Source organism: Antedon bifida, chromosome 4 (genome assembly GCF_963402885.1).
Source record: "Antedon bifida chromosome 4, ecAntBifi1.1, whole genome shotgun sequence".
NCBI lineage: Eukaryota > Metazoa > Echinodermata > Crinoidea > Comatulida > Antedonidae > Antedon > Antedon bifida.
The window spans coordinates 30814324-30838087 of NC_136229.1; the positions used below are offsets into that span (position 1 = coordinate 30814324).

A 23764-nucleotide genomic window follows, 5' to 3' on the forward strand; every position below is an offset into this window, starting at 1 on the left:
CAACAGAAATTGATGTTACAGTCTACAGGGCCAAGGCCCCCAAAGAAAAGGGGAAAAGAAAGAGAAAAGAGAAATTATGTAGGCCTAATATTAATTTCTTCAATATACATACGTGTGCTTGATAAAAGGCGTGTGCTTGATAAAAGGCGTGTGCTATCATTTCTCCATACTATGTACTTATTCTTTATTTCACATTTCTTATACAACAATTGTTCATAATTAATAATTATGATAGAAGCTAATATTATATGAATATGTAGTGGCATATTGTACTGGTTCAGCAGATGACTTCCAGGTGGCTACCACACCGCCCCCACCCCCTCAAAATCGTTCTAGGTAAACTGGTGTCCAAGTACTTTCTTTTTGACAAAGTGTTACACTGGCTTAGTTTGATGGAATATCTGTCCTGTCATTCATGGATTTTGTGTGTGTTCTATGCATGTTGTACGTGTCTAAATATCAACAACATTTGCCAATTGTCAATAAACCAAACGAACTCTCCATGATCTATTACAGGTATTATTGATTACAACTTCCTGTGCTTCAAGAAAGCAATTGAAGAGGTGTTTGAGGTTCGACTACAAAGCCAAGCAATTGACGCAGGAAGCAGCGCGATGCATTCACCAATCGGTAGCTTAGGACTGGACAACACTCGCAACAACGGCATCATAGCAAAATCATGACAGGGGAGTTATCCAATTTGACCATGTGATGATACAAGATTTTTTAAAAGAAAACAATTTATTTACAGTTTATATCTATAACAAAAATGAATAACACACTGCCTGAAAGCCCACGCAAATAGATTTTGTGAAAATTACAAAAACAAGAACAGACAGAGAATATTTGGTGGGGATTGATTGATCAGCAGTTACTTTAATAAATCATTAAAAAAAGATCTGAAATACTGATTGAGTCATAACATTGTTGTTCAGAGTTTGCTAATATAGCATGCTACTTATAATTTTTTTGGTAAGTCTATGGAGGTATTGTATCTCAATTGTAACGCAATGATAAACTATACAGGACAAGATTTATATTACAATATTAAGATATCATTAAATTACCCTAATTTTTAATATGAATACTGTATCTTTTAGAAATCCTAAAAGGAATACACACAATTGTGATTGTCAAAATGTTCTTGTGCTGATAGTGGTCATTTTGGATGAACTAAACTGTAGATAGGATATGAGGTTTTCTTACTAAATAATTAAGTACTAGTTTTGTAGTGCTAGTATGCATTTTTCATCTTTAGGCCTACATATAACTATCTATAATATTGTAACAAGGTTTTAAGAGTACCGAATTGGGAACATATGTTTATACATATATTTATGACCCTCATTTAAAACCTTATTTTGCATCAATGCAAAATACAATCTAGATATGTGTCATCCATTTTCTTCTGTGTATTTAAAAAATGACTGATCATTCTGTGATGTTTTGACATATAAAGAGATATTTGAAACTTAGACTTATCATAATTTGCTTTATTCCATATTGATTGATTAATATGTTCCATATACCAGACATTTGTTCATAAACACCATCTTAAAGTGGCTTGTCTTATAATATTTTATATACATTATTATCTATGTTTTTTTCCTATGTGTCAAATGTAATAATTATTATTGTAGAGGAATAATTTAGTTGCTATAGCTACTCGTTTAAAATATTAGGAGTTATAAAGATTCAGTCAATTTAAATTGTTGTGTGTAACACATTATCAGCAGGTATACCCAATCCGATTAAGAAGTAATTTGTGTAGTTGGTTATTAAGGCAATACTCTCTTTTTTTGAAACTCAGAAAATGATTCTAACTAATAACAAATCTTTGCAAATTGCATAGTAGCCCTCCAGTGCATTAATGTATTATAGACCTTGCTGCATACTTACAGCTCATTAAAAGGAGTTTGTCATATTGTAAGATTAGATATTTTTTTGATTTGACATGTAATTTATTAAGAAATAACTTTTTATACCATTTTTGTGTTTCTAAATATCGCATATAATAAGAAAGTGTATAATAATATAAAGATGAATTTTGAGATAGTTTATTTGTGAAACATTTAGTAATTTAAACTTACTTTATTTGTCATAATGTCATAATTTAATAGTGCCATAAAGATCATAAAGTTAGTTGTTCAAAGCATAAAAATTTGTGTTTACCTACATTGGTTTCTGGACTGCATTGCTGTAACAACCTAGAGTATAACAATGTCTAGTAGCTATGTAGGCAATGCACTACATAACATTTTTACTTACCTGGATGGAATTCATGCATACCTGGATAAAACCATAGATACCTGGATAAAATACGTACCTGGATTGAATACATACATACCTGGATAAAATTCATACAGACCTGGATGAAATGTATACATACCTGGATGAATTTATAAGACCTGGATGAATTTTATACAGACCTGGATGAAATTTATACAGACTGGAATGAATTTTATACAGACCTGGATGGAATTCATACATACCTGGATGAAATTCATACACAGCTGGATTAAATGTAAACATACCTGGATAAAATTCCTTCAGTATTTTTTCCTTCCATTTTATGAGAATAACCCAACCTGATAACTTTATTTCAATACAAACTTGTTTATGACGAATACGTTTCTATCAAAAGTGTGTCGTTATATAAAACTGAAAATAAGAATTGCCATGGAATTTAAGACTAACCTATATATTAGACTATGTAATATAACCCACAATTATATTACTTGCTTTTTAATATTTCAGTATTTTAGTAGCATTAAATATACATACCTTTGGGTACTGAATTACTTAGAAACACGATTACATATAAATAAATATTGTTTTGAATTTTATTTTTGTTGCATTTACATCTTAATCTTTTGAGTCTATTATTGGAATATTTCAGAATATTTATGGATGAGACGATTTTATTTCAACGATGACAATTTAACGTTTTTAGAGGGGCATTAAAATTTGGGCTTCGTTGCATAACACTAAAAAAAAGCAAGATATTTGTAATTTTGAAACATGAAATATGTAATAATCGATAATTACTCGGTAACGAATGACTTTACATCGTTGCTACCATGCTATTAGTACTTCCCCAAATCTCTGTAAAATACGTTGAATATATACTTTTTTAACAAATATTCCATTGAGATATTTTGCTCATGCGTATCTCGATTCGCGCGATTTGCCTTTAAAACACCTTAAGCAATGTTTCCATGTTGTTTACAAAATTCATTTTTTTCTTTAAAATGTATTGTCCTCCAAAAACATGAAAAATGCAGATAAATACAATCAGGCAGACATACCATTTTATAGTTAAGTTAATCACTTACACTAAGTAGAAAAAAAACTCGAAAAATAATGTTTTCACTTATAATGGCTATTTTTTGCTTTCAGTTACAGTTTTTTCAGTTAAATAATTTGTTGTCAAAGCGAATAACTATTATGTGAAATTAAAATGGCATATTCAGCAAACAAATTTTCAACTTTTCAACTATATAACAGCTCACTATGTTGGTCGGTTGGTTGGTTGGTCGGTCGGTCAAATTTTAGCACCAGACTGCAGCCATGTATATGTTCTTGTTTTTAGGGGAACAAATCTTTAATTTATAAAGTTTTATTCCTTTGTACTTCGAGCTGAAAAAAATTACTTTACTTGAAGGAAAAATTCAACTCATTATTTGTATAAGTTGATCGATTGTCATGTTGTTAAGTAATTGGAACATTAACAGCGTACACGGTATATGGATCTGGGCCTGATGGGAATGTTTACATTATTGTAAAAGATTAATGTTGTCTGGAAAACTAGGTTTTTTTTAGTTAATTAAGGACAGCAAAGTTGTTTTTGAGAAAGATTGAACAGAAGGCTTATTTGTGAAAGAAGCTAATGAGGTCCTTGGGACACGTCTTCATAGAAACGATGATGATATGTAAAAGTGTTGCATTAACCCGCCCTAAAGATATGTCGGAATTGGAGCATAGCACCTGGACAATGGCTGCTTTGGCTTAGTACATGAATAATGCAAGAACATTTAGAAACTAGTTGATTGTCTGCGTCATCATGCTTTGGAAAACAAACCATATCTCAATATTATGGATGTTATACATTATCTTTTATTTAACATGAAAAATACGTTAATGACTGCTTGTGCAAAGTAGATAAGATAAGATGGTAAAGTTACGAAACTAGGTCTATAATGTTGGTTTTTTTTATCATATAAGACATTACAAAGGAAACCATAATAACATTAAAAGCAAACAAAAACAACATAGATATCCATCAAGCCTATAATGTTGCCATAAGACTAGAAAAACAGCTAAATCAATTAATTATCTATAAGCCTAAATATATAACGCATTATAATAACAATAATAACTTTCACACACTTTCTCGGTAATAATCCACATAACATGTGGAGAGTGTTCCTTCCGAGAAGCTCCAAAGCTCGGGAACCAACTTTCGATGTTCAACAATCGCTCTCCACAAGTATCGGCTCAAATCTCATCTGTTCTCGTTGTTTTAATTTCTACTTAATTTCTCCTTTTAAAAAAATTTTTTTTTTTCAATAATTAATTTGCACGCTGTTGTGGTTTAAGCGCATATAGAATAATGATGTTCTAATTCAATATTATTCTCTTATACAGTACAGCCAAAGTGTCAAATTGTTTATAAAATCCAAGCATTTTAGTAAAATTCCAGGTTGTCACTGACCCACTGCAAATGTTAATAAAATAACCAAAACGGATTTACTGTAAGATCAATTTAATATTATCCATTACATAAATAATTACGTTGTTGTTAAAAGTTGAATTCTAATATTTCTAATTCGAATTTGTAATTTTAGAAGCATCTTTGATTCTTCATAAATGTGGATTGTTATTTATAGACTGTAATCATTGATTATTTTTAGATTTTATGTAGGCCTACATCAATTATTATTAGATTGTATACCTACGGCTATTATACATCATTTATATTTAATTCGAAAGTGGTATATTTAGATTGAGTACATAATCACATAGGAAATGAAAAAAATCTAAATATAATATATTTGGAAAATTCATTATTTATAATTTCTAATATGATCTGAGGATAATATGATTACAATAATGATCTATTTAGTACAGGCGTATATAATATGATGTATGAAGTGTACAGTTACTAGTGCTTTTGAGTATGCATTGGTTTAATTATCAAGTTGGGCCTAGATATGAATAGAATTTCCCATTCTTTTGGATAGTGTTGTGCTGACATTGTACTTGTTACCGCTATTCTATTAATCATCATCCTAATTTATTTCTGTATCTGTGGCACGTCATTTCAGCTGAGTAAATAGCTAATATTGAAAATCAACTTAGGTAGTCTGAATCCATATTCATCTCGGCCAGTTTGTCAGTTTCTTTCTATCTATACATTATTCTTCCATAGTGTCTTTCAAACATATTTCTTCTATTTCTTTCAGCAACCTCGTCAAAGTACGCCTACTCGCCATTTAATTTCTACTTTTCTCAATTATAATAATTATTTATTTTTAGTAATTATTATTCTTATTTACTGTTTCCTGAGTTTCCTTTACAATGCATGCGTCCATTTCTAACATATTGTAAATGTGTTGTTGGCCTTAATCGTTATTATTATTATTTAATTCCGTAGGCATATCTACACATTGGCATTATGCTCAGAAAAAAACAAAAGCTAAGTGGTTACGTAAAAACTGGAGAAAGAATTTAACAAATAATAGGAAACTATGTACAGTTTTCAAAAGAACATTTTTACAATTTTTAGACGTGTTTTACTCTTTTAACACTCGTTTTACGGATTTTACTTTTTTACTCTATTTTAGCATTTTTATACTTTTTAAATATTTTGAATTGTATATAAATAGCATCTTGTATTTGATTTGTATTGAAATTTGTGATTTTGACCAAATAAATAAATGAATGAATGGGATGTGACACTGCAGTGTCACAATACATGTGGCGTCAATGACATGAAAGAAATGTAATTCTGTATCACAGAATTTGCTTATGATACTGTAACAATTATAGATGCAGTTACCGATGATCTGCCATTTATTATCTGAACAAATTTCTTCTGTTCTGTTTTCTTTCTCTAGTTTTTAAGGCCAACTCAGACAGTGGTCTCGTCGGGAGAAAACATGTTTAAAGTTCTCCTGACGACCATAAAACTACGCCCGACGCTACAGTATCTCAAGTCGGCTCACCGACGAGTCAAAACGCTTTGCTTTTGTATTATTTCTTACTCATTTTACCTTCTTCTTGGTTAAAGTAGGCCATCCTTGATTTCGTATTATCCAATTTTCTTCTATATTGTTGTACACACGTTCCATTACGATTAATTTGGCGGTTACAATACAACAGTAAGTGTACCACATATCGGTTGCCTTGTGCATGTATAGAATTAAAATTGTATTTCAATTCACAATTCGTGCCATTTTATTACTTGCTATATATGTCCATTTATTATAAGTAATATGGTTATCTAATTATTGTTTTAAGTGACAAATGCGTTTCTTCGCATCAAGCGTTTGTATCTCATAATTTACTTAAAAGTGACTTAACGCCTTACTCTCGCTCTTAACCGCTAAATGAGTAAAAAAGCGTGGACAAGCTTTAGAGAACGCACGTTTTAAAACCATTTGAACAAATTGGAAACTACAGAGCAGTTTATTTTTTATTTTGAACAAATGGATCATATATTGTACGTCATAATTAAACAGTTTTTAACCAGTAAATTTACGTAGATTTCATCATTTTGCCTCTTTCATTTCATAAAATTGTATCACGCAATATAAATTAGGCCTATAGTTAAAATGAATAAATGTAACATTTTTTTGCCAAATAAAACCGTTGACAATGTTATAATCTATGAATTTTTAAAATAACATTAATTGTTGGAAAATTATGTTCTCGGTTAGGACTAGACAATCGTTTTCTTCAGGGAAGTAAACACATCAGATTACGACATGTTTAGTTTTAAAAGAAAAAAAAATTATTTTTGGAAACAATGAGTAAATCAAAGATGATATTTATCGAGGTACCATCTGCATCAGAACAAAAACTAAACAATCAACAAACATTCATCATTTTAGAAATATAAATATTATTTAATCATTAGGCCTATTTATGTATTTTATAGATTATCTTTCAATAATTTCAATTTAAAAAGCGTCTCCCAATATTTTTTTTTCAGGAAAGAGTGCAATTAATTGACTCACTCTCTCCTTCTTTTTTTTTTGTATTTCTGTTTGTAAGATTAAATTTATTATTACAACTAATGGAATACATTGAAAGCAAGTTGACGTCAATAAGTAGTAAATTATAAACAAATATACTTTAAACAAGATAATTAGACTGTTAGGATTTAAGTAATCTCCTCATATTTTTTTTCAATGATTACATTCAAAATAACTTATGTGTTTGCATAATCCAACATCATCTCTGGAAATACCCAACGTAAAACGTGTAATTTATTTTGTATATATTCAAATGTCACCAATACCTAAAATATCCAACTTATTCATATTACCAAAACCCACGTAAACATCCTGCAACTGAGTTATATTTACATTACTGACGTCATACGCAATATATCTAAGTAATAAGGCTGTTTTAAATGCACTTTTTATGTGAATTTACAACATTTTTCATAAAAACGATAAAATAAAGTGTCGTGGAGTGCATTGTCCGGTCGTTTCATTTTGGATTGCCTCTGTGCATTCTGGGATAGGGAAGGCTAATATTGACTTCTTGTTGTTTCTTCTGTTCAATCCATTCGTCATAATCCAGCCAATGTTGAAGTATAATGTTATATTCAAAACGACATTTTGGTATAGTTTGTCAGGATCTATAGTAGGCCTAATAATATATCTAGTGATGTCAATTCTACCACCCAGTAAGAGAATAAACATTGCAACAGGCCCAATCTGCAATGTTTAGGGTTATGAATGATCTATTTTAGTTTGGGATTTGTATAAATTTAGGCCCAAGTGGAACACCATACATGTACATCTTTATAATATACAACTTTGTTTATATATTCCACAGATGTTATTTTAAAAATAGTTTTGTTCGAAAGGTGTGCGTCTGTTGACGACTTGGACCGCCGATACGCTAATCTTTTGAGCTTCGTGGCTTGAAGCATACTTATTGTTTTCAGCCGGTTTCCTAGTAGTGTGATTTATGTGATTGCGATTATCTACTCTAGCAGATATTTTTGACAGGCTTAAGTAACTCTTTTATAAGAATCAAAATTTTTCCACGATGTTAGATATTCTTATTTGATTGCTGATTTAATTAATTTGTCCTATTCTTGTATTTTATGCTCATCACAATTATGAAACCAGTACGCAAGCCGCAAGTTGGTACATCGGGTGCAATCTTTCTAATTGTAGGTATATACCTGTACTATTACTACTTAAAAACTAGTATAAATCTGTAATTTATCCAATCACAGTATTCATTGTGGGCCAATAGATCGGTCTTACAAAAATGTTTAATATCCGAAACCATTGATCGTTATTTAGTACATCCTTTGAAATCAGAAGGTCCATCTTGCCTATTGTAGAACCAATTAAGTCACTGTCAACAGCACGTGAACGACAAGGCCAGTCAGGTTTATATCGATGAACTTGTCAAATTTAAGGAGCATATCAATGTTACCACAAAGAAAATATATCGATATGTTGGCATACTATAATTTTCTACCAACTTGTGCTTATTTGACATACAGATCAATCATTCAACCATTATTTATTTTGTTTATTAAACTTATCACTGCACATAACATAACAAAAAAGCAGTGAAAAGAAAGGGATGAACAGGTGACAAGCACCTCTGTCCACATCCCCCCTTAAAATACACATAAATAGAATACATTACTGAGTTACTGCAATATAATAATAATGTAGTACATTTACAAGATCTTGACGAGTTATTTAGACTCCAAAAAAGGGCATTACGTGCGATTTCTTGGTCCTATGACGATCAATACACTTTCACAAATTTAAACTTCTTAAACTAGCGGATAACAATAAGTACCACATTTCTTATTCAGGCCTACAATGTTTCAACTAATCTTGATGTGCGCTTTTCATCTTTTTAAAAAAACTTGTTTTACCATACTAGATCAAAAGACAAACTGAGACTCAGATAACGTAAGCATAATCTTACAAATTTCTCAGTGTCATGCATAGGACCACAAGTATGGAATGAACAGAATCAAGAATTTACAAAAAGTAAAGTCAGTACATTACTTCTAATCTGTATAAAAAAACATCATATTGTTAGTTTACATTTAATTTTAAATTAAGCAATTCACTTATTTGTTTTAGGTTAGTTCTACAGTTGTTAGAAATTGTCCTTGATCCGATTTTATTAAAGTAAAAATGATTCAAAATATTCAATTACAACATGTCAATAGAACATTTTGGGCTTTCTTTATTTACAATAATAATAGTAGGCATTACATAGCACTCGGAGGATTTTATAGGATTGTTATCAACCATTCACACGGGATGTTCCATAATAGAAGCTAAATCTGCTCAACCATTGGAATAGCATAATTTTGGTGGTTTTGGAGGTTGCTATAGTACCACCACCAGTCTGAATGTGTTAAATGTAATGTAATGTTTTTTTGTTAATTTAATGTTTTTTTTGTATATTTGTAAATTTTATTGGCTATAAGTAAAGATAAAATACTTATATTTTTGTTAATAAACAGTGCGCATACGATGCATACACAGGGAAGAGTATACACGTGTACGTTACGTTTCGTTGTTGAGATTTATTTACAATGGTAATATTTGTTTCCAGTTGATTCGAAACATAGAACTCAGTGCTTTAGCATAGGCTGTTGCAAGTCTTGTCCGGTATTTACCTATTGTGAACTGTTGAGTGAAAATGCTTAAATACATATTATTTAAAAATGAATAAAACATATTGATAATCACTAAGACATTTTCTTATAGTTGAGCTAAACTTACTCACTTGTTTTTACCACTATCATCAGGACGCGTGTTCACGTCAATAAAGTTGATTAATCTTTATGAATATTTATGAGTTACTAAATTATCAAAAACATGAATCCGTTAGTTAAGACAATAATAAGTGATGGAAAATCAAAAAAGCCAGCATAATGCCACTTAATTCTGCATCGGTTATTTTATGTATGGATTAATATTGTTCAATTATTCAATAACTATATATTAAATAAATTAATATCTGATAAAAAGCATTGATATACAGTTTTATGAAAGAAGTTCATCCAGACCTGGTTTTCAGCCATTTTGACGGTGAAAGCACAGGGACTTTTCAGGAGTCTACGCATAGAACAAATATACCACAATGCAAATTATCAACTTAGTTAAAATTATGATTTTTGTTTAAACTGAAAATTAGATTTTTTGTATGGCAAATTACCTCCCGTAAGCGGCCACCCGAAAAATTTGTAGCAAGAAACAAAATTTACAAAAATACATTGTTGATACTTATTGTGCTTTATATACTGTATATTAGCTTTATTTTGAAGCGGTTTTAAAAACAATTCTGTGAAGAACATTCCTGTGTTTTTTAGATGAGATGAGAAAACCACACAGATTTTGACCAACCATTTTCATATGATAAAAGCTTTTAAAATTTGTCTGAAAATCATAAATAATACTAAACCACCAGATCATAAAAAAATAAAATACAATTAAACTGGAGAATGAGAAAATATCGAGCATTATGTAATTTTGGCCCTCTCTGCAGAACCTAAGCGGCCACTTTTCCCGGTCCCGAGGGTGGCCGCTTACGGGAGGTTCAATTGTAGTATGCCTAGACAAATACATTTGCTAGTTGGCTGAAACTTGAACTGATCATTCTTATTAGAAACCATGTAACTAATTTGAAATCCATTGTTTGCGCAATTATTGTCATTAATCATAATTAAACTTACAGGAGGTGACAGCCTATCTAAACGGTCACCGGGTACATAAAAGTGATAGATACTTTATAATATCAATAAATATGCAATGTAATTAATCCAAATGTTATCATTTGTAAAACTACAATTAAAATGAATAATATGGTTAAAAATATAATAACAGTCATCAACAGAGCTAATAAACATTCGTTTGGCGGTTACTAATACTAGCTAATAGTGTTTTGATTCTGTTTTCTGTTTTTATTGTTAAGCTCTGTCTACACTATCAAACTAGTTTGACAACAAAAGTGTGAAATGTCCAAATATGGTAGCGATATGCCCAAATATGGTAGTGATTTGACATCATCATGTCCATATGGATACATCACATTTTCTGTCACATACAATATTGTAGACAGAACTTCACGTTTCATTGCCCATTTTGATTTTCTGCTGTTGTATCATGGATAAAATAAGTATTTAACAATTATTTTGTCCATGGTTGTATGCTATTTTTATGTTTATTCATGTTTTTTAGGTTGTAATTGAGGTATATCCCCTGATGATCTATACCAGGATTCTGTCAAAGAAAATAAATTGAGGCAGGTTAAGTTATTCCTTTTGTTGTCTCTTATTCAACGTTTTTCCAACGTATTCTTTCTACTTAGGACTGTATGTACAGCCTACACATAGTGCCTAAATAATCTCTGGATACGATATTATTGTGGCATATCTCAGCCTCAAATGGTTTTAGTTTATTTGTCTTACCACACTGGTATACAATATTCAAATATATAGACCTACTGTTTAAATATATTTACTCCAAGCTTTCGTTTCCATTATTTCTTCCCGACGACCATACGATAACCAATCTCTGTAGTTTGACTTAGTATTGACTACAGCTTGGGGTGCGCAGTAATACACCTTCTCGCCTCGCATTCAATCAGTATAATGCTTGAAGGCGTAGTTAACCACATTTACAGCACTGGGTCTTAATGAAAATCAGTTATAAACTTACCACTTATTATTAATTATCCGACTGAAATTTTTAACACGTTTGTCTGTCATTGAGGATTTATTTTAATTAAAACACAGCAAATGATTAGTATTTTGTTTATCGTTCTCATTTCAAACAGAGAGGAGAATATATTGCGTGTATATTCTATACATTAACGTCAGTCTTATATCATAAAGGCGGCACTTTCAGGTATGAAAATATATATACACCTATGTATGTATGTTTAGGACAGTACACGATTTACGCGCACAACATGCCTATAACTTAAGACTATTCCATTTAATTATGTCAAAATATTTGGATTCAGTTCCTTGCAGTATATTTATAAGCCCATTCCAGTGCTATTCAATTCAATTCAATTTCAATTCAATTCAATAAACTTTATTCAATTGAATTGAAATTGAATTGAATTGAATATACATACATAGGTGTATTCAAACATTACAATACAAGTATTTGTGAGTTGTATGTTTTTCTTAACAATAAAATAAATCATAGAACTGTTAATTATCAATTTGGTAAACATCGACGGCTTACATTGTTTTTGAAGACAACATTCGGCTAGTTTCAAATGATGAACTATAACATAGACATTATTCGCAGGTAATTAATCTATTATTTTGCTGGATTGTCGAGTATTGAGTAAATAAGCCGAATTGTTTTAATATCGTGTCTGTCCATCATCATGTCGTCGGTTAATTTGTAATTTGATAAATGCATCATCGGTAAATAAAATCAATCTTTATTTCATCATAGACATATTGGCATTCACTTACAACATTCATGTTCGTGTCAACTCTAAACGCCTTTACCGTACTCCTATGGAAAACACCGTTTAAATTAACCGCCAACTTAAGTACTCAACACCTACACGTGAAAACAAATCCTGTTTTTTTTAGTATTTCTGATATATTTAGACTGATGTACTCCCACGCAGACACTTCATTAAAAACAACTTGCAAAAACAAAAAAAAACCTATAGGCCTAGGCCTAATCCAACAATATTGAATTTGAATTTAGACAATACTTATACAATTATTCATAATTATGTCACGGTTTAGCCACATACAGAATAGTAATGTCTAAGCTATAATAAATTGACCACTTGCTTGCGTAGTACTCAGCAAGACCTGGAAACTTTTGCATTCATGCGAATCTAGACTGGGTTGTAGGTTTAATTATAGATTATTCTTTATAATTTGGACGCTCCACGTCAAATTAGACAGTATTTAATTTTCCAGATCAGATTATTGGTTGATTATGAATATAATATAAATTCAATTACTATCGTAGGTAGAGGCTAATATAAGATGAGGACAAGACATGATATGGTATTTTAATTAGAATGACAATCTTTACACGCTGGTGAAATAACAATAGTATAGCTATTGTAGCTATGGTATAGATTTGTAGTGTGTTAAGAGTGTTTACAGCAGATATTTGTTATCTTTTCAGTTCTATACTCGCTTCCCTTAATCTTCGTTTTATTTTCCTAATACATGTGATTCAAATAAACACATTATTTCCAGCAAGCTAGAAGACACACTTCACATCTCTTTCATAAAGGTAATACTACTATTTCATCAGTTTTTCTTCAGTCAAGACTTTTTTGATGAAACTGAAACTAGGTCTACATGTGACTTTCACAAGTAATATTTCTGTCATTCGATAAACTTCCACAGTTGTTTTTTAGTCGTGTGGACGCGACTCTATAGTTTACTATGTCGGTCGGTCGGTCTGTCGGTCTGTCTGTCGGTCCGGTATCACTATGCGTTTTATCGCTTTTCTGTACTTTTTGAACTGTTTTGATGTACAGAAAAGTTTTAAAGTACATTACTTTTTGAAAGTTCATTTTTTTCTGAGAGCACGCGACTTATGGCTGTTGGCCTTGTTTCAAGATCGTTTCTAAACTAATAATTTGTTTCATGAAACTCAAAATAGGCAAACACATATACACATATTTCACCAGTACTCTTTCGCAAAGGTAAAATTCAGTTGTTGTTTTTTTCAAGACCGTCTCTGAACTAAAATCGTTTCACGAAGCTCAACATAGGCCACATAAGAATATTTCACCAGTATTATTTCTGTTCTTCGCAAATAACATATGCAATATGGTCTCTGATTTAATAATTTGTTCCAACACAACATACCAGTAATCTTTCTGTTCTTCGCACAATGTTGTTTTTTCAAGACGGTCTCCGAAATTTACTTCCGACTTTTTCATCAGTACAAACATCAATAACATGGCTCATTACTTCTGAAAATGTTTCTCTGTGTCTTTGTATTTGTTTATTATTGCGTATATTCTTCAATGCTTTTACCTTTGAATGTGTTAAGTACTGCATACGAATTTGTGTACCTTATAATTCTGTTGATTCTTTATATTATGTTGATTGGACCCCACAATAAAGCTATTATTAGAGTATATTTTTCTCAGGTGAATTTGTTTTTTAGTCGGCTAGAATTGAATATTTCCTTTGTTAGTACAGTAGATGTTATTTCTATTAGAATTAGATTTAGCACACTTTACTTTTAAATATGATTAACTTTGTATAATCATAACTGATAGTATCTCTTATTATTGTGCCTACTCTGTATTCTATACTTTTGTAATGAAGATGAACAATAACGAGAGATACTAATCTACAGTAATAACTTAGAATACCTTGATTGGATATTTAATGGTTGACTTGAGGATAACCGCCTTTGGTCATTATGAGCTGTTTTACTGTCTGATCGAACTATACTCTCGCTGTTGCGTGATATTTTGAATTATTGATTTAATCAATATGCAGTATATTCGTATTCGACATGAAGAAGTAATTATTGGGTAATTAATGGAGATGAAATATTTATTAGTAAGAATAATTTTGTATCGTAAACAAACACAAAATTAGAAAGGAGCTTATTCTAAAATTATGATAATGTGCCGGTTATTACATTTTATTAAAAAATATTATGTATGTTATTAGTTAAAATACGTTGACTGCTGCGTTACTGCGAAAAGTCTTATGCAAGTCTTACCACATCGTCCACTGGCTTCTTTTGTGTTTTCTGTTGTCTGAACCAACCATACGGCGTTATGATTTTTTTAACTGGGACGCAACGCAATGACGACGCAGACACGCATCGTGCCGGATCATCATACTATTTGATTGGTCAAATGGCTTGCGTTGCGCGTACGTCCTCATAGAGAGGTAACTATAAGCTTGACTAAAACTGTATATAGCAAATTTGATGTATGTATTATGAATGATTAGGCATGAATTTATTCCTAATAATATATAAGTAATTAAATACACTGAACATATAAAAGTTAAATTATAAACGCAAGATAATCGGTATATAATCAATACTTTCTACAAGTGTTGAGTGTGAGATGCATTTGTTATACCTGTGCTGCTGTTCCAATATAACTATATAATGACTACAGTACTAACAATTCGCATCTTCACAGACGTGTACGGATTGTTCGTTATGCCTTCTCCATACTGGGGGATAGTGGAGTATTGAAATGACCAGAAAGGAACTACATTTAATCACCCTGAGAAGGTCGGAGGGTTGAGGTAATGGGGTTCCGAATGACTGGGATTTAATTTAACTACAGTTCAAATTCACCATAGGGGAGTTTAGTGGGCTGTCATATTATCATGACCGAAATTACTGTAGGCCTATAACTGTGAAGGTTTTGATCTACTGGTGTGGGTGTGAGAGAGACACCCGCTTTGGAGTTATTTTAATCTGGGCATTTCTAAAAGCAAGCATAGGCCTACCTTTAGTCTATGCCTTTTATTATGTATTATCATATGTAGTACACAGTAACATCTGCTTACATTGAACTGTTCATGTTTGGTATCCACGCTGTAATAAACTTCTCCTGTTCTCAACCTGATAACTGAGTCATATTGCGATGGCAGGTGTATATGGAATTTTTTTGTTGTGACATTTTTGACATATTAGTTATTACGTCATTGAAATACAGAAGCATTATTGTAATGTATTACCTATCAGGTTATTATAAGTACTACTAAAGCATTTGTAATTTGTTATAATAATGCGTTATGTAAGCTGTTAGGCTAGCCTTGGAACAATAAGTATGATGTCTGTAACAAATGATGATAGGCCTACTTGTGTTTACAGGAATTGGAGAACTCAATGTAGCCTACTCTTCGGATGACGCATGCATCAAAAGGAAAATTACGGAACAATAAATTAAATTCGGTTGAAAGAGAAAACGCAGAATTCATGAAAATTCCCTGTAGGCCCATAAGCGTAAAGCACTGTCTACACTATCAAACTAGTTTGACAAAAAAGTGTGATGTGCCCAAATATTGTGGTGATATGCTTAAATATGGTAGTGATATTACATCATCACATCATATTTGTTTGGCACATAAAGTTTGATAGTGTAGACAGAGCTTTAAATAATATAATAGTTCTATGTAGGCCATATAGTTTTTTGTTATGTACCGGTACCGGTATTACTATTATGATAAACTCATGTGAAAAAAATCAGGAAATGATTTCCGACACCGCATGGTGTCAACAATTATCATTGTTGTATGAATTTCGATTATATTCTCTATTAAGTTGGAAATTGTATTTCTCCCTGGATACCATCGAACAGTGTGATTGTGTTGTCGGAAATCAGTGAAATATCCAAGGTGGCAGAATTAGTCATAAAAGCCATTCAGTGTAGGAGCCGTACTCATTGAGTGGACCGTAGGTAATGTCAGAAAATTTAACAAAGTGAATATAGTGGATTCTAGTTGAGTGGTCTGCAGGTAATACCACAAACCATAGCTAAACCATAGATTATTAGAGAATACCGGTATTCATAATTGTTAGATGGCTAAGACAGTGGAACCGTCATCCATAGCCATAACATCGGCAAGGGTTCGAGGCTCACTCGCTCCATGGTTCTGGTGGTAGAACAAGTCTTCTCGGATAAAGACTTTAAACCGTAGGTCCAGTGTATGCATATTGCTCGTATGCACTTTAAAGAACCTAATACATCTTTCGAGACTCCGGTGTTCACACACTGTCGTGGAGGACGTAATGGTGCCGTAGTTGGCTGCCGATGACACGCTGTGAGCCTTAGGAAAAATGTTGTTGTAAAGGTGTAACCTCTAGGTCGATCCACAACGCTCTGATCTTCATGAAATAGCGCTATATAAATGTCGCATTACATTACATTACATTACGTACTATAGGAGTTTTTCTAAATGAAATGATAATTCATGGATAACATTCATTCATTCATTCATTAGCATTCTCAACACGTCGGTTTGCTATTCTAGGCCTATTTGATATCGTCATCCATTAATGCTTTTCAACTTGTTGCTTGATGTATGCTGCGTCTTACGTAGGCAGCGCATTGATTCTTGATATTGAAAACAAAAAAATTATTATTATAGCTATTGTTCGTTAATGGACAGTATATGCATTGTTCGTGTATGAATGTATGTAATACCATGGAACTTATTTCTCCATGGTAATACTGTTTTATGTTTATTGATGTACTGGCTTTTTTACGTTTCATTTTGTGAGTAAAAATAACTTATTTCTTTATGTATAAACACAAAAGTGCCTACGTAGGTCTAAATTATTACGACGTAAACAGTAGAGGGCGCTAATCCGGAAGTGATTATGGTGAACGATCCGGAAGTAGTAACGTAGGCCTACAACGCGACGCGAAGCTAATCCATTTGAGTTTTAAGCGCGTATGTGGAAGTCAAGACGAAATGTAATTGCGATTGTCGTGTTAAATACATGAAACAATTCCGTAATGTTTCGCTATACTGTTACGCCTAATTATCTAGTTTTGTACAATCAGATAGGCCTACAGCTAGGGTACGTTTCCGAGATGTTATGATTCCTCACACATGAACGTAAACATTGCTGTAGGCCTATGTATTATAGGATAGCCTACGTTTTTCCCGACTAATCAAAAATCTTTTCTATAGCCTACTCGCATTGTCCGAGACGGTAATGTAATACTATTTTTTCGTTTGTTCTATTAATTGCAATTTGAAGTATATTTTATAATAAATAATATTCTCTACTTTTGTAATTATCGCTTCCCTGCACAATTTAAATAAACAAACGACCGGTTTTTGCTGATCTGGGGCAAAAAGAAGAAGCAATGATAGTGGAGCTGGAAGAAGTTACAGATACCATAAAGTTCACATGTCTGAAATAGGAATGCGTATGCGAATCTTCTACCATACGTGTCTGTTTGTAGGCTAGCGCATAAAGGTTACATTTACCATCTGTACATAACCGACACACTGCAATATATCCTTTTTACTACACATTTTATTTCAGTTACATAATGCATAAAAATATACGTTATACACAGAATAAAAACAGTTTCATAATAATTAGCATATTAACCATGGATAAAATATTAGCTCCTTTAGCAAACAGTGAGTGAAATGTATAAGGGGTTACTGATATGTACAGTTAGTATGCATAATAACTACTAGGCACATGGATTCTTATATTGACAACGATAAAGAATATCTATTAACACGTTTTATATACTGTTATTAAATAAAAATCAAATCACCGATATATAACAGTTTGAATTAAATAAAATATAACTTGATATTCGAACAGAGGCTCTGTCTAAGCAAGGCAATCTAACAACATGATGAGCTCCAGAGATCAAATGGTTTGTGTGTGGCTGTGACACAATCAGTTCCACGTACTGGTCTACTTATCTAATTTATAGGTCCATGATTAAACATTTTCAATTCACTCAATCCTGAATTTAACAGCTACAATTGCTTTGACATGTTTATTTTTTCAGTAGACGAAAAACCATGCACATTATATACTGTATTACACTATGTATTGACCAATGTTATCAATTAAACAAAACTATTATAGACTTAATAAACAGTATTAATAATTATATGTCATATTTACAAGTGCAGATAAAATGGAAGTTGTACAGTACTACACAATATACCCGGAGAAATAGGTTATTTTAATATTTAGCTTTAAACCTTTTCCTTAAACAATTGCTTTTGGTCATATCACTAAACAGTTTTCAAAAAACCTTCCTTTGATGCCCTTTATGCCTTTAAAACACTGTAATTTTAGTCGAGCGGTTATGGCAGGTGCGCCGCCGCAAACCATAGCTATACAATCGACACGGGTTCAAGTCACTCCTCGACCATTATTCTGGTGGTAGTCTTCTCGGATAAGGACTTTAAAAACTGGAGGTCCAGTGTAGACATATGGCTCGTGTGCAGAACCCAGTACAGTACATCTTACAGTAGAGGGTTACCTCGGTGTGCCGGTCCATTCAGCCCCTGTTGAACAGGCGCCGTTTGGTGGCAGCACTCGACAGGAAGCCTGGGACCCTTAAGGGAGTAGAAAGTCGCAGGTAATTCCCCCATTTACATTTTAATAACTTTGACATTTGATTCTTAACTATGTTCTTAACCTTTAAATTCACTATGTTAACCTTCAAATATCAATATTTTCACTTTTGTATAAGTCATTAGTTCGAAACAAATTATAATAATCGATGATCTTCAGTCCATTATGACTAATAATAACAATCTTTTTTGACATCAAGATAGTATTTTGATAGTCATGTTAACTTTACTTGCTTTTTTCTTACTATTACAAACATTAATGTTAGCCCTTGATTACTTTATTTCTTATAGTTGTTGTTTCTTTCTTATTGAATTATTAACATATTATTGTTGTTAGATCAAATGCTTTTTGACCAATTTGTTTTTGTAACAGGAGTCAAACTTCGATTGGCGAAAGCTATTTTTTAAATTATAAAGTTTAATGAATCAATGTATTGGACATCTTTCCTAGTTTAAAGAATACTTCCTAACCATTTTTCAGTTTTGCTTTAAATCAATTTTTGTCCAATTTTTGGTAAATACTTTTAATTTTGCTGTGGTTGTGGTGATTGTTTGGGTGCTGTTATTTTATGACTTTCTTTAATGATTTGTAATAATATTGTAGATGCTGTTTGTACACTATTATGTTTTGGTAAATTCTGTGGTTGTTATGGTTCCAATTTGACGATGAATGTTAGAGGTTGGCTGTCTTATTATTTATTCGCTTGGTGAATCTTTTTCATTATGTTCTGATTGTTTTTGTGATATTGGTTGATATTTTCGTTTTATTTGTGATTGATGTTTAAGTTTTTTGAAAGATTGGTTGATGAGAATTTTGTTGTTGTTGGTTGACGATCGGTGAGGTTTCCTGTTTTATTTTATGAGTGTTTCTTAGATTGCTTGACTGTTTGGTGTATGGGTTAATTAGGTTAGGTTGCTAATTATTCAATAGATAATTTGAAAAATGAGTTTTGAATAGTTTTTGGTGACTGGTCTGTTTAGAGAGTTTGCCTTTGGTTGAATGTTTTTGTTTGATTATTTATTTGATTGCCTTGGTTTGTACGGATTGACTAACCTATTGTTTGATAATATTTGTGAATGATGTTGCTTTTTTAATGAATAAAATGGTTAACTTGTCGATTGGGAGTCAGTTGCTTGACTGTTTGAATGTTTCGTTAGTTCAATGTTGATTTATTGTTTAACAATATTGTTTTATGTTTAGTTTGTTGTTTCCCGGATGAACGAATGGTTGGTTTGTTTGTTTTTTGGCTGTTCTGGGTAATGATAAGTTGATGTGTTGCTTGGTAGGAGGATTTGCTGGAAAGTTTTATGGGTGGATAGCTAGTGTTTCGGTTCATTGATTGATTAGGTAATTGAATGGTTCGTTCATTCGCTGGTTCCTTCGGTGGATGGGTCGTTTGACAGTTTCTAATTGTTTTACAGAGTATATTGTTTTTTATGAATGATAGTTAATTAGTTTGTTCTTTCTTGGTAAATAAATGGTTGGTTGCCCACTTGATTGTGTTAAAGGATTGTGGCTAGATGGTCTGATGGTTGTTTCAATAAATTGATTGTTGGTTGGTGCTTTTTATTTTTAGGTGAATGGATGGTTAGTTGATTTGATAGTTGAATGGTCGGTTTTTCTGATCGATGATCAGCATACTCGCTTGGATGAATGAATAGTTGGTTGCTTGGATATCTTGTTGATTGAATACATTATTGGTTGGTTGTTGGTTGACTGATTGTTGCTTGGTTGCTTTCTTGGATTGCCAGATGGATGGATAAACATTTATAGAAAACAAATGTTTTCAATGGATGGTTTTGGTTGCTTGGATGAATGAATGAATGAATAAATGGTTTGTGGTTGCCTGGTCGAATGAGTGAATGAATGGTTGACTGGTTGGTTTTTAATGAAAGAATAAATGGTTTGTGGTTGCCTGGTCGAATGAATGGTTGACTGGTTGGTTTTTCATTAATTAATGAATAAATTGTTTGTGGTTACCTGGTCGAATGAATGGTTGACTGGTTGTTTTTAATGAATGAATAAATGGTTTGTGATTGCCTGATCAAATGAATGGTTGACTGGTTGGTTTTTAATGAATGAATAAATGGTTTGTGATTGCCTGATCAAATGAATGGTTGACTGGTTGGTTTTTAATAAATGAATAAATGGTTTGTGATTGCCTGATCAAATGAATGGTTGACTTGTTGGTTTTTAATGAATTAATGAATAAATTGTTTGTGATTACCTGGTCGAATGAAGGAATGAATGGTTAACTGGTTGGTTTTTAATGAATGAATACATGGTTTGTGTTTGCCTGGTCAAATGAATGAATGGTTGACTGGTTGGTTTTATTGAATGAATAAATTGTTTGTGGTTGCCTGGTCGAATGAATGGTTGACTGGTTGGTTTTATTGAATGAATAAATGGTTTGTGGTTGCCTGGTCGAATTAATGAATGAATGGTTAACTGGTTGGTTTTTAATGAATGAATAAATGGTTTGTGGTTGCCTGGTCAAATGAATGAATGGTTGACTGGTTGGTTTTTAATGAATGAATAAATGGTTTGTGGTTGCCTGGTCAAATGAATTAATTGTTGACTGGTTGGTTTTTAATGAATGAATAAATGGTTTGTGGTTGCCTGGTCGAATTAATGAAAGAATGGTTAACTGGTTGTTTTTTAATGAATGAATAAATGGTTAGTGTTTGGTTGTATTGATCAATGTTTTGTTGTTTGCTTTTCGTGGATGGTCTGTTTGGTTTGTGATAATAAGTGAGAAGAGTTGTTTTTTTAATTGATTTGTTTGTTTGCTTGGATGGATGAATGTTTTATTTCTTAGTTGATGGCTGTATGTCAGTTAGTTGATTTTAGCTTGCTATGAATGATTGTTGATTGTTAGTTTAAATGATTAAAATATGATTTGGTTTGGTCATAATATTCACATATTTGGTTGGTTAGTCAATTGTCTGGATGGTGTGAGGATTAGATAGATGAATAGTTGATTTTTAATTAGTTTTTATTTTTATGTTTAATAGTTGCTTGTTAGAACAATGTTGGTTATAGTTTCTTGGTAAATTGTATATTATTATTTTGGTGTATTTGATCAGTTAATTTATTTTGATGGATGGTTGATTTTATTTCTTTAAATTGTTGTTGGTTGTTTAATGATCGATTTGTTTATCTGTATGATTTATTTTTTTGTTTATCGATTTGATTGTCGACTGGGTTGTCGATTGTGGATGAATGGTTCAATGTGGTTCATTGGTTTGTTGATGCTTGCATGGACGAATGATTTGCTGGTTAGTAGCTTTGTTAATAATGTTGACGATGAATGATCGACTGGTTTATTTGTTGCTTAGATGGAAAGTTGTTTGTTGGCATGTTGTTTGGTTGGTTAGTTAGATTGTCGGTTGTTTAGATTGATGAATAGTTGGCCGGGTTGTTACTTGATGGACAATAAGTTTGCTATACTTTCAGTGTTGATTGGTTCGCTTGTTGCTTGCTTAGATTAATGATTGGTTCGTCTATTGCATGGATGGATGGCGTGTTGATGATAGATTGTATGATTTAGCTCATTGATTGATATTGCTGGATGAATGTTTTAGGTTGTTTCTGAAATACATGCTTTATTATTGTTTTGCTTTTGGCTTTTTATAGTTATTATTGTGTAATGCGAAGTAGTTTTTGTTGACAATATCTGATCAATATGATGAAAAATAAAAAGTACAGTATGCCTAGTTATTCTGCTCATAACATTCAATTTTAAATGTTCCATGAATGATAGTTATGGAATGTCAAGGGTTAAATGATAGTTTATACCAATCAATTGCCATTATATTTTACTATTTACAACTCTATCAAATCACAAAAAAAACATACAAACACTTACAAAACATTAGATACATTTTCAATATTACCCTTATTGCACAAATATGATAGCACTACGTATTTTGAAACTACTGTATCAATAAAATACATGCTTCCCGTATTAAGTTGTTATATTGTAGATAACCAGTATTGGAATCATTTATTATTTTAGATAAAATATAACATGATGCTAAACGCAATGAATGTAATATTTCGGATTTTCAAAAAACCCTTGAGAAATCAAATGCCAAATAATGTTTAATGTTTAATCCTTTTGAACATTATATTTTTACAAAATGTTGATGTTGATATAAACTAACTACAATTATTTCTTATAAGTTAAGTATGTATAAACTGAGAGAACGGTGGATATACTAATTATCGCCCATTTTTGCCCTTTGTTGTAAGTTCCTGAGTTACAGTAGGCCATCTAAATGTATTCATGGTGCTTGCTTTTGGGAAGATAGACGTCCCAATAATGACATTACTGTCTACAGACTGCCTCTCTCCGAAGCGAAAGTTTACTGTTGACAAATGACGGTGTCCTGGAGTTGTTTCTACTTTTTTGATTTGCCTTTACG

The 23764-nt window shown here is 31.9% G+C and overlaps 1 protein-coding gene across 2 annotated transcripts in view; it reads left to right on the forward strand.

Moving 5' to 3' along the window:
- Nucleotides 1-2846, forward strand: part of LOC144841561 (ras-related GTP-binding protein C-like) — a 67927-nt gene extending 65081 nt beyond the window's left edge. For both annotated transcript variants that reach the window (XM_078697967.1, XM_078697966.1), the window contains exon 9: nucleotides 517-2846. In XM_078697967.1, coding sequence (XP_078554093.1) covers nucleotides 517-683 — 167 coding nt within the window. In that variant the 3' untranslated portion in view covers nucleotides 684-2846. The remainder of the gene's footprint in view (nucleotides 1-516) is intronic.
- The last annotated feature ends 20918 nt before the right edge of the window (nucleotides 2847-23764 follow it).